Source organism: Hypanus sabinus, chromosome 19 (assembly GCF_030144855.1).
Source record: "Hypanus sabinus isolate sHypSab1 chromosome 19, sHypSab1.hap1, whole genome shotgun sequence".
NCBI classification, from domain to species: Eukaryota; Metazoa; Chordata; class Chondrichthyes; order Myliobatiformes; family Dasyatidae; genus Hypanus; species Hypanus sabinus.
Window position 1 is genome coordinate 56,424,901 of NC_082724.1, and position 12,244 is coordinate 56,437,144.

Consider the following 12,244-nt stretch of genomic DNA (forward strand, 5'->3'; position numbering starts at 1 on the left):
TGGAACTGGTGTTGAGCGACCAAGAAATTTGGTGCTCTTTACGATCTCTACCGAGGAGCCGTCGATGTTTAGCGGGGAGTGGTCACTCCGTGCCCTCCTGAAGTCAACAACCATCTCTTTTGTTCACATTAAGAGACAGGTTGTTGGCTCTGCACCAGTCCGTTAGCCGCTGAACCTCCTCTCTGTAAGCTGACTCGTCGTTCTTGCTGATGAGACCCACTACGGTCATGTCATCGGCAAACTTGATGATGTGGTTCGAGCTGTGTGTCGCAGCACAGACATGGGTCAGCAGAGTGAACAGCAGTGGAATGAGCAAGCAACCCTGGGGAGCCCCTGTGCTCAGTGTGATGGTGTTGGAGATGCTGCTCCCGATCCGGACTGACCGAGATCTCCCGGTCAGGAAGTCTAGGATCCAGTTGCAGAGGGAAGTGTTCTGGCCCAGTAGGCTCAGCTTTCCAATCAGTTTCTGAGGGATGAGTGTGTTGAATGCTGAACTGAAGTCTATGAACAGCACCCGAACGTATGTGTCTTTTTTGTCCAGGTGGGTTAGGGCCAGGTGGAGGGTGGTGGCAATGGCGTCATATGTTGAGCGGTTGGGACGGTACGCAAACTGCAGGGGGTCCCTTGAGGGGGGCAGCAGAGTCTTGATATGCCTCATGACGAGCCTCTCGAAACACTTCACATCTGATTGTTGTGGAACTTCCAACCTAATTCGACTCTTCATATATTAATTAAGGTAAAAGATTACCTAAACACTGAGTTTCTCCAAACATTTGACTTTGTCTTTTGCTATCAGAGATTACTAGTCCAGTGACATGACCACAATGTTATCCTACCCTAATGCAGCATGAGTAAAATAATTCAAAGCTTTAAATAAAAGTTTCTGTGATATATTTTAGTTGTTCACTTTCTATTTTTGTAGATTGCCAAACTATTTTAAAAAGATAGAACAGGAAGTTCATCTGGATTATAATCGCACTATGAATAAAATTACCTTTGACAAAATTGTGTTGTCTGACCCCAAACATTTTTCTTACGTCACTCTTCCGGATAAAGAGGAAATTAAAGTGCCAAGCAAAGGTAAAATTTTCTCTTCACTGATTAACACTGTGTTTGTCATTTTATTTATTTAAATTTCCAGCACGTTAGGTAGGACTTTTGGAGAGAGGAACATTTTGTATTTGGCAGTTGGAAGATATGTCAGCTTTGTGGAGATTTAAAAAAAGGCTCAAGGATTACCCATAAATGATAAGCCTGTACTATTTGACTACAATATAGGTAGCATTCCCCCTTGCTGTTTGTTCGCTTCAATTATTTCAATGTTCAGCTGGCACAACGGCATAGTTGATTGGTTGAAGCTCTGGCAGAGGTCTAATATTGTGAGTGCCTAGCTCCAGTTGAAGTTAGCCTCAACTTTTCAAAGTTAACTTCTTAAGTTGAGCTATATTGATGTTAGAAAAAGAACTAGCAGACTTGCAGAAAATGAATCCTGATCCAAAGTTTCACGCAGCCTGGCAGGAATCGGGCACCAAAATTTTTGTGCTCAGGAAAACCAAGCAAACTACAGTTTGAAACATTAAAAATAAATGCTGGAAGAACTGGGGGACTGAGTTCAAGAGCTGCAAGGTAGTGTTGCAGCTATATACAACTATGGTTAAAACACATTTGCAGTCTTGTGTTCATCTTTGGTCATGTCATTATAGGAAAGGTGTGGAAGCTTTAGAGAGAGTGCCCAGGATATTTACCAGACTTATTAGAGAACAAGAGGTTAGGTTGAGCAAACTCGGGCTTTTCTCTTTGGAGCAAAGGAGGATGAGAGGCAACTTGATAAAGGTGTACAAGATGATAAGAGGCATATATAATGTGAATAGAAAGAGACTTTTTCCCAGGGTGGAAATGGCTAACACGAGGGGACATGATTTTAAGGTGATTGGAGGACAATATTGGAGAGATGGCGGAAGTAAGTTTTTTACACAGAGAGTGGGGGGGGGGCGGGTACATGCAATAAACACCCTGCCAAGGGTGGTGGTAGAGGGAGATACTTTATTGACATTTAAGAGACTCTTAGATAGGCACATGGATGACAAAAAATGGAGATCTATGTAGAAGGAAGGAGTAGATTGATTTTAGAACAGATTAAAAGGTTGGCTCAGCATAATCTCATAGGGGTCTGTACTGTACTGAAGTTTCCATGTATGCTCTAACTCAAGTCAACCAAGCAGCCGGAAACAGAAACTAGTTAACATTTTGGGCCAGCAACCCTTCCTCATTGATGACTTCCTGAATGATCATCCGACCACAATCAGTAAGGATAGGCAGCAACACTTACATCACAATGATTCTCAGTCCTGGCACCCACAAGGCCATGTCCTCAGCTCATTACTCTCAAGGCCAGATTTGGCTCTATCACCATCTACAAGTTTGCAGATGATACCACCATAGTGAGCCATATCTCAAATAATGATGAATTGGTGAACAGGAAGGCAATAGAGAGCCTAGTGGTATGGTGTGAGTACAACAGTCTTTCCCTTTCGTTAGCAAAATGGAAGAGATGGTCATTGACTTTAGGAGCATGCTGCCCTTCCTGTTTATAACAATGGTACATATGTCAAAAAAAGTTGAGAGCTTCAAGTTCCTAGGAATGAACACCATCCTGTCCTGGTCCAACCTTACAGATGGCACAGCCAATGAAATTCACCCGCGTCTCTATTCCACAGGACACTAAAGAAATTTGGTATGTTCCCTTTGACCCTCACCAATTTTTATTGCTGTACTATAGAAGGCATCCTATCTGGATGTGTCACAGCTTGTTATGGTAATTTCTCTGCCCAAAACCACAAAGAACTACAGAGAATTGAGGTCACGACTTTGCACATCACAAAAAATATCCTTCCCTCCACATACTCTGTCTACACTTATTGTTTCCTTGAGCAGACAACATGATCAAAGATTCTACCTACCCCAGACATTCTCCCTTCTCATCATCCATTAGGCAAGGATACAAAAGTCCAAAAGCATGCACTACCAGGCTCAAGGTCAGCTTCTATTGATCTCTTAATACAATAATGATGGATTCTGTTTGGTCATGTCAGCCACCTTTCTCAAAGGAAAAGAAATATGTTCATCTCTCCTTAATTGGTATAAAGTTATTATGTTTACACTACAATTGTCAGAATGCACCTGTCCTCATCACAATTATCTGCTTTGGCTCATTTCCCATTACTGGACCAAATAAAAAGTGTTGTTGGGCATTTTACATGTTGGGTTAGAATGTAAACATGCGCGGAACTCCATCCCTTCATTTGTTTACTACATCTTATGTCCAATTCATGTTAGAATAATTGAAGCTTCCCACTTACATTCTTTTATTTACTCATTTCCATTATTTTCTTCAAATTCTTTCCTTATTCTTTTTTCCAATGTTAGATGGTCTGTAGTCTACACCTATTAATGTGATTGATCCTTTATTATATACCTATGTATGTTATAATGTTATTTCCCTTACAATTGCTTCATTTGTCCTATATTCAATTTGTTATCCAAAATATATTGATACTGCACCTTTCCATTTTCCCTCTCTGGTTTTTTCTAAATATAAAATATTGGGACATAGGAACATGAATAGTTACTTCCCCTTGAAACCTGCTGTACTATTCAACACATTGCTATATTTAATTACTAGTTTTAATTTTTTTTTGTAACCATGTCCTATTAACTTGACCATTTATGATTTCTGCAAACATGTGATTGCCTGTTACTTTCTTATTTTATTACAAACACTGTATATTGTACTATAGTTAGGTTAAATTTTAATAGGATTTCTATCACTTAATAATTAGTAATCTTTTAGCCTACTTTTCAATGAACCTTTTGCTCCTTCTTTCTTTTTTTCCTATATTCACTTTTTCTGTTCTATTTGTATTTAAACTATTTGCTAGATCTCTCCCTATTTTTCTCGACTTCAATTTACCTATTCTAAAATGACATATCCCATCATGGTTCAGGTTCGGCTTGAACAAGTGATCAAACTTCTTCCCATTTTAAACGTTCATATTGGGTGATACTCTTCAATTTTCCATTTCCTATACCCATTCCCATGAGCCCTCCCCTTACAACCACAGGGATTGCCCACCTTTGTCTCCTCTTTTCCCACTAGCTAGGTTCACAAATGCAGTTTCAGGTGAAATCATGGTTTAATTGTTTCTTTGAACTTAGTCTGTTTTGTTTTCCTCGTGATGTAGTCTTCTTAACAGTAAACAATCTAAATGCAATTGGGGACCACATTGTGGAGCATCGCTACAGAGAAATTCAAGTTTCTGGTTGCCTGTCACTTTAGTTCTCTGTCCCATTCCCACACAGAATATCCACCTTCGCTGCTCCAGCACAACTCAACTTCACCTTGAGGAATAATACCACATCTTTCTACTGTGTAATGAAAATAATAATGATGTTCTTTTCTTTCTCCAGGGCTTGTACAACTCCCAGATTATTCATTTAGTCAAAAGAAAAAGGCATTTTCCTTTAACACTCTGTTGACGAAGCCGGAAGTAATAGTTGCCTTGTGTAAAGTGCACGCTGAATGCAACAAAGTGGCAGCCATGTCTCTCTTTTTTGTAACCTTTATTAAAAGTGTCCGATTAGAAGAATTTGAACAGATTCAGTCCCAGGCACATGCACAGGTACTGGCTTAGACAGCATCATTTCTTTTTGTTAATCTTAGTAACCATTTGATTGATGATGAACAAAACCAAAGCCTGAGGGTCTTTGATACTGAAGTTCAGAAGTTGTAGCCTGATAGTCGAAGCCTGGGGGCCTGTTCTGGAGATGGAGGACCATCTGTGTGGGTGGGTGGGAGAGAGGAAAGGGGCCTGTTGCTGCTGTTTTGTTGCTTGTTGCATTCTGTGTTGTTCTGCCGAGCATTGTGGGCATGCTATATTAGCGCTGGAATGTGTGGCAACATTTGTGAACTGCCCCCAGCTTGGGTGTGTTGATTGTTAATGCAAAAAGACACATTTCACTGTATGTTTCAATGTATATGTGATAAATAGATTTGAATCTGAGTCAAAACATACTACATATTGCCTTTTTTTCTGTTGGATAGGAGGGTGGCTAGAAATCAAAAATAAGTAAAACTGCAGATGCTGGATTCTGAAACAAAAACAGAAAATCTGCTGGAAGAGCTCAGCCAGTCAATCAGCTCCTGTAGAAAGACAAACCAGTTAACATTTTGCGATCCTTCCCCAGAAAAATGGTTGTTAGGGTCATAAAAATATTGAGCAGCTCTCCAGTAATATTGAAGTTCTATTGGCTGGATGTAAGAGGATGTTTATAGAATTGTTGAGTGGGTGACAGATTAGAAAATCAATTTCAATTCAGATAAATGGCAGAGGGGAAAAAACTTGAATTATACAATTACTGCAAGTATTATTGCAGTTCACCAAGGTCCTGTTTATTTCTATAGGTGTAGAAATGAAGAGCAGTTAAGTCTATATCTAATTTTGCATTAGATCACACTAAGAGAAAAGGCTGCTCTCAGTGTTTTAATACAGAATTCCAGTGTTTTTGATTTCCATTCACTGATTGGACATGCTTTCTGAGGTCCTCCTGCACCTCTTTTGTGTTTTGAGATGCAGATAAATTAACCCATCACCAATTTCTTCCTTAACCCCGGCTGGGACCTGACAACTTTTGTCAAGTGGTATGGGCTCCAAGCAGTAAGTAATCCTCATTGAACAAAAGCCTAATGTCTTGCTCTGAGGATATTCTGACAAACATTGACCACTCAAATATCTGTAAAAGTCATTTTATGTGAGACAATTGTATGATAAAGTGGGGCTTGTACAGAGCACAAGTATTTGTTGTCATAGATCTTCATCTGTATCTGCACTTAAATTCCTGTGTAAAGTTGCTAAATTGTTTAAGTCTCTGAAGATCAACATATTGTATATTTCACATGTGTTATTATTTGACAATAGAGCTAAAGGTAGTTCATAAATTTGAATCCTATGCAAGCTTTTTTCATGTATTGCCTGTTCAAATGTACATGATACATTAGACATCAAGGGAGATAGCAAATGCCAACCAGGGGAATTTGTTCAACACTGGGTTAGGCCACCTACACAATTTCTGCTTTCATGCAAAATTTGCATGTAATACAATGTTTGGTCTTATAACTTAGTTGTTCTAATTGAATTTCAGATACAATTATTTCTTAGTGATAGCTGGATCAACACATTGAAGAAAGTTCTACGTAGCAGCCTATGGGATGTTCGGAAAGGTTGGTTTAACTTGCATGAATCTAACTGGGAGGTTTATCGCAAGTCCAAGCTGCACATGATGATGGAAATGATCAAGTATAACCTCCAGGACTCCCTCCGATACCTTGTGCAAGATTCCTTGGTGAACTACACCCAAATGATCCTCGATGGTTGCTATAGTTTCCTCAACTGTTCCGAGGATATGAAATGGGGTGAAGACCTCATCAACAGCAAATTCAAGTAAGATTCTAAAAATAAATAGCATGTAAACTGTGCATTTTCTTGTTATTACTAATGTGCATACAAAATATACAGTTTAAGTATGGAAGCAATTAAATATCAATAATATTCAAACCATTTTTCTAAATGATTGTATTTGCTGGAGGTTTTTTTGTTCCTTACTGTTAAATTGTTTTCTTTGTAATGCTGCTTCTCTCTCTCTCTTTTGTTACTTATGCATTTTGCTGAGAGGAGTTAGCTTGGGGATGCTGCAATGTCTGTATACATGTACATGGTTGAAATGGTACATTGACTATAATATCCCTAAATGTGATGTGAGGTTTGATTTGGAGATGCATCATTTTTTTCAGTCCAGTAGTGTTGCCCATGCCATTCTTCAACTGGTTTCTGATTCCCTCCATTTGTTTCTTAAAATCTTGCTGCCCTTTTGACTTTTTGTCCAACATCAAAGACTAAACTTTTGTCCTGTGCCTCAGTATCTCCAGTGAGGTTCAGTTTACACACTTTCCTTGATACTGTGGCGAGCATTTGGTCCATGATGATAGACAAGAGAAGTTTGTGTAGCTCACCTGCTGCTTTTATTGTGACAAGCACAAAAACACACCAAGAGTAGTATTGATGTGACTCGGACACAGCTGTAGATTGAACAACCATGTTTATTCACCAGACTTCCATTTTCTTAACCCCCGTCCTGATGTCATACGCACTCTGACCTACGAATACTCACACAATACATTAGATCCCCCTTCTCAAGATTATTTTTACAACACCATGAATTACCAAAACAATGCCTCTAGGTATGCCTTTCTTACATTGCAACAGCCATGACATAAACTAAAAGAAATCTTAACTTCTTACAACACACACAAAACACAACATGTCGAGCCCTTAACTTCTTACACTGTATTCAACATTGAATCTTACAATACTAACAACAGTATATTTTCTTTTACTAACATAAACTAATAAACCTTTTATTTCACACCTTGGAACTTATAACATGTGTGACTTTGCCTCAAACTGTGTGAGGCTGTAGGTAGATCTAGTCTCTGTATCTAGCTAGAAGTTTGACTTGTCTCCCAGACCGTGTGCGATACAACTGTGACTGTGCTTGTCCTTCATCAGTGTCAGTCTCTCGAGTGACCTCTGTGTTTTCGAGGTCTGCATTTCCACCTCTGTCGGCCTGCGCTGAACCTTCACCTTCATTGCGCCATGCGGTTTCGTTGCGCCCCTCACTCTTGGTGTCGTTTGTTTCCATGTCTGTATCTGTGGAAATATCCTGTGCATCTGTACGTGGAAACTCCCTCTCGCCTGTCTTCAGCAGATGCTTCCTGTTCCTCCTGTAGACTTTTCCATCTGGCGTGCGAACTATGAAAGATCTTGGTTGCTGATGTCTGTTCACAACCACAGCTGGTTGCCAAGTGTCTCCTCTCTGTATTTTGACATTTTCACCTGTATGCAGATCTGGCAACTGTCTTGTATGTCTTTCATAGTAGCTCTTTTGCTTTATTTGCTTGTACTTTTGCTTATCATGTACTTGAGCATTACCTTCAGGAGTCAGTAGAGTTGTGGATGTTGGCAGTTTGGACATCAGAAGATGTCCCATCAACAGCTACGCAGGGGAGAACCCCACACCCTCAATCGGTGTGTTGTGGTATTCAAGCAGAGCAATGTACGGGTCACCGTTGCTGCTTTGTGCCTTCTTCAGCATGTCCTTGACAGTTTGTACAGTTCTCTCTGCTTGTCCATTAGACTGAGCGTGCCCGGGACTGGAAGTAACATGTTGAAATTCCCAGCCTTCTGAGAACCCTCTGAACTCACCACTGGCATATTGTGGACCATTGTCACTAACGACAATATCTGGAATACTATGTCTTGCAAATGTCGACTTCATTGCGGTAATGACACCTTGACTGGATGTGTCACTTAACTTGGTGATCTCCGGATATTTTGAATAGTAGTCCACACAAAGCAGATATTCTGCACCATTGTAGTGAAAGAAATCTGTGCCAATCTTCTCCCATGGTCGTCCTGGTAGTGGATGGGGAAGCAAAGGCTCTTGGATTGTTGTTTTTGTTTTCATTACTGAGACACTAAGTGTGCCTCTAACTTTCGCCCTGCCCTCAAATTCACTCGGTCCATCTCAGACACTTCTCTCCCATTTCTCAATCTCTTGGCCTCCATCTCTGGAGATAGACTGTCCACTGACATCTTCTATAAACCCACTGACTCCCATAACTACCTTGATTATACCTCTTCCCACCCTGCCAAATGCAAAAATTATATTCCCTACTCCCAGTTCCTCCATCTCCAATGCATCTGCTCCAAGAATGAGGCTTTCCGTTCCTTGACATCCCAAATGTCCTCTTTCTTTAAGAATCGTGGTTTCCCTTCTGCCGTCATCAATGATGCCCTCAACTGCATCTCCTCCATTTCCTGCACTTCGGCCCTCACCCATCCTCCCGTCACCACAACAGGGACCGTGTCCACCTTGTCCTCACCTATCACTCCACCAGCCTCCAGATCCAGCATATTATTCTCCGCAACTTCCGCCACCTTCAACTGGACCCCATCACTAAGGACAACTTTTCCTCTCTACTCCTCTCTGCTTTTCGCAGGGATCGTTCCCTCCGCGACTGCCTGGTCCACATGTCCCTCCCCACAGATCTCCCACCTGGCACTTATCCCTGCAAGAGTAAATGCTACACCTGTCCCTACACCTCCTCTCTTACCACCATTCAGGGCCCCAAACAGTCCTTCCAGGTGAGGCAACACTTCACTTGTGAGTCTGTTGGGGTCATCTATTGCATCCGGTGCTCCCGGTGCGGCCTCCTTTACATCGGCGAGACCCGATGCAGATTGGGGGACCACTTCGTCAAGCACCTCTGATCCGTCTGCCACAACAGACTGGATCTCTCAGTTGCCACTCACTTCAACTCTCCTTCACATTCCCATTCGGATATGTCCGTACATGGCCTCCTCTACTGCCATGATGAGGCCAAACTTTGGTTGGAGGAACAACATCTCATATACCGTCTGGGTAGTCTCCAGCCCCTTGGTATGAACATTAAATTCTCCAACTTCCAGTAATTCCCTCCCTCTCCCTTCCCCCATCCCACCTTCACTCTGTCTCCTCTTCTAGCTGCCTATCACCTCTCATGACTCTGCCTTCTTCTACTACCCATAGTGCTTTCCCCTTAGATTCACCTCTCCTGCCTATCCCCTCCTTGCTTCCCCTGCCCCACCCCTTGATCTTTCCTCTGATTGGTTTTCCACCCTCCCCCCACCTTATTTGTAGGGCCCCTGCCTCCTCCTTCTTCAGTCCTGATGAAACGTTGACTGCTCCTTTCAACGGATGCTGCCCAACCTGCTGAGTTCATCCAGCTTTTTTGTATGTCTTGATTTGACCACAGCATCTGCAGTGTACTTTGTGTTTACACTGAGACACAATATCCTCTATCTGAGTTGACATGCCTGGCCAATAGAGAATATCCCTTGCTCTTTCTTTACATTTCACTGTCCCCAGGTGTGACTCCTGAATTCTGTTGAGCATTTCCCGTCTCATTTGGTTTGGTACGATGAGTTTTGCTGCTTTGAACATCAGTTCAGATGCATAGCTGATTTCCCTTTTAAATGTCCAGTATTTCTGCATTTCCTTTGGAACATCTTTTCTTTCTGTTGGCCATCCATTCATTGTAATGTGTCTTAGCATTTGCATTTCAGGATCATCTGCAGTCGCTTTCCTGAACATGTTCAACTTCTCCTCAGAGATGGGTAGCTGAGGTGTAACCCAGTTGACCTCCAGCTCTCTTCCTAGCAACTCTTCCTTTTGCCCTTTGAAGTAAGCTCGGCTCAAAGCATCAGCAATATACAGTTCTTTTCCTGGCTTATAGGTGACTGTGAGAGTGTACCTCTGTAGCCTGAGAAGCATCCTTTGCAGCCTCATAGGAGCTTGGTGAAGTGGTTTTTTGAAGATGCTCTCAAGTGGATTGTGATCACTCTCAACCTGAATTTCTTTGCCATATACATATTGGTGGAACTTCTCACACCCATAAACTATGGCGAGTAATTCCTTCTCAATTTGAGCATATCGGTGTTGACAGTCCGTAAGTGCTCGTGATCCATACGCCACAGGCCTCCCATCCTGCAGTATAACAGCTCCTATTCCCTCCGAACTGGCATCCACAGACATTGTCACTGGTTTATTGACCTCATAGAACTTGAGTGCTGGTGCATTGGTAACTGACTGCTTCAATATGTCAAAAATTTTCTTTTGTTCATCTTCCCAATGCAATTCAGTGTTGCTCTCTAGTAGCTTTCGAAGTGGAGCGCTGACCTCTGATAAGTTGGGAATGAACTTGGCAAGATACTGTATCATGCCCATGAATCTCAATAGTGCTTGGTTGTCTTCGGGGGTGGTAGCTGTACCACAGCCCTGACCTTTTCATTATCTGGTTTTAGCCCATCAGCGCTGAGTATGTGACCTATGTATTTGATCTCTGTAGTTCTGATCTTACTTTTACTTTTGTTCAGTTTTAGGTTGTAATCACGTGCTCTCTCCAGGAGCTTCCTCAGTCTCTGACCATGTTCCTCAGTTGTGTCACCCCATACCAGCAAACCATCAATGATGTTGACCACCCCGTCCAGGCCTTCAATCACTTGTGCCATGGACCTCTGATGCAGAAGAAATCCCAAAGGGTAGATGCAGGAAACAACATCTCCCTATGAGCGTTTTGAAAGTGCATAATTTGGAACTTTCCTCATTCAGCCTGATCTGCCAGAAACCTTGATTTGCGTCTAATACTGAAAAGTATTTCGCATTAGGCATGCGAGAGACAACCTCTTCAACCGTGAGCAGTGGATAGTGCTCTCTTTTGATGGCTCGGTTGAGATCTTGTGGATCCATGCAAATCCTAATCTTTTTTTCTGTGACCACTGTCACCATACTATTCACCCAGTTGGTCGGTTCTACTTCTTTCGTTATGACTCCCATCTGTTCCATTCTGTGTAGCTCCTCCACTGCTCGATCCCTGAGAGCTACTGGAACCTTCCTCAGGGCATGCAGGACTGGTGCAATAGTTGGATCAATCTGGATATGGTGTTTCCCTGGTAAACATCCTAGTCCAGAAAACAAGTCAGCAAAGTCTTTGAGAATGTCATTTTCTTTTTCAACACTATAGATACGCTTCACCAGGTCTAGCTCTGTGCATGTTGCTTTGCCCAGTATTGCTGGAACATGTTGCTGTACTATCTCAAATTCTATCTTGTGTTTTTGTCCTTTGTACACACAGGTGAGTGTTTTCTTTCCCAATGGCGCCGCCTTGTGGCCAAAATATGCAACAAGCTTGCAGGTGGATTTTCTCAGTCTTCCTCTGATGTCCAGTGAGTTGAAAGTTTCTGCTGACATTACTTTGCACTTTGCCCCAGTGTCAAGCTTAAATGTCACATTCCTGCTGTTTATCATCAGATCTTGAGTCCAATCATCTTCATCCTCCATCTCTGAATTGTCAATATTCTTGATGCATACCTCCTGTTCCATTTCAACTGTGCCAATGAACATGTCACTGTTGCCCTCAGCATGCATTTTCCTTGCGTGCTCCTGCAATTTGCACATCTTTGTAAAGTGATTTTTTTTCTGCATAATTTGCATGTCTGACCAAAGGCTGGACATTTTCTGTATCCATATTTATAAACACTTCTGTTGCCGTTAACTTCCTTTTGATCATCCTGCGGAGCTGGCTTTGTCC

At 41.9% G+C, this 12,244-nt stretch overlaps 1 protein-coding gene across 1 annotated transcript in view; it reads left to right on the forward strand.

The window, feature by feature from the left end:
* The window catches only part of dnah1 (dynein, axonemal, heavy chain 1), a 357,521-nt gene that overhangs the window by 37,703 nt on the left and 307,574 nt on the right, over window positions 1-12,244 (forward strand). The window contains exons 9-11 of the mRNA XM_059944450.1: window positions 923-1,080; window positions 4,468-4,679; window positions 6,199-6,497. Coding sequence (XP_059800433.1) covers window positions 923-1,080; window positions 4,468-4,679; window positions 6,199-6,497 — 669 coding nt within the window. The remainder of the gene's footprint in view (window positions 1-922; window positions 1,081-4,467; window positions 4,680-6,198; window positions 6,498-12,244) is intronic.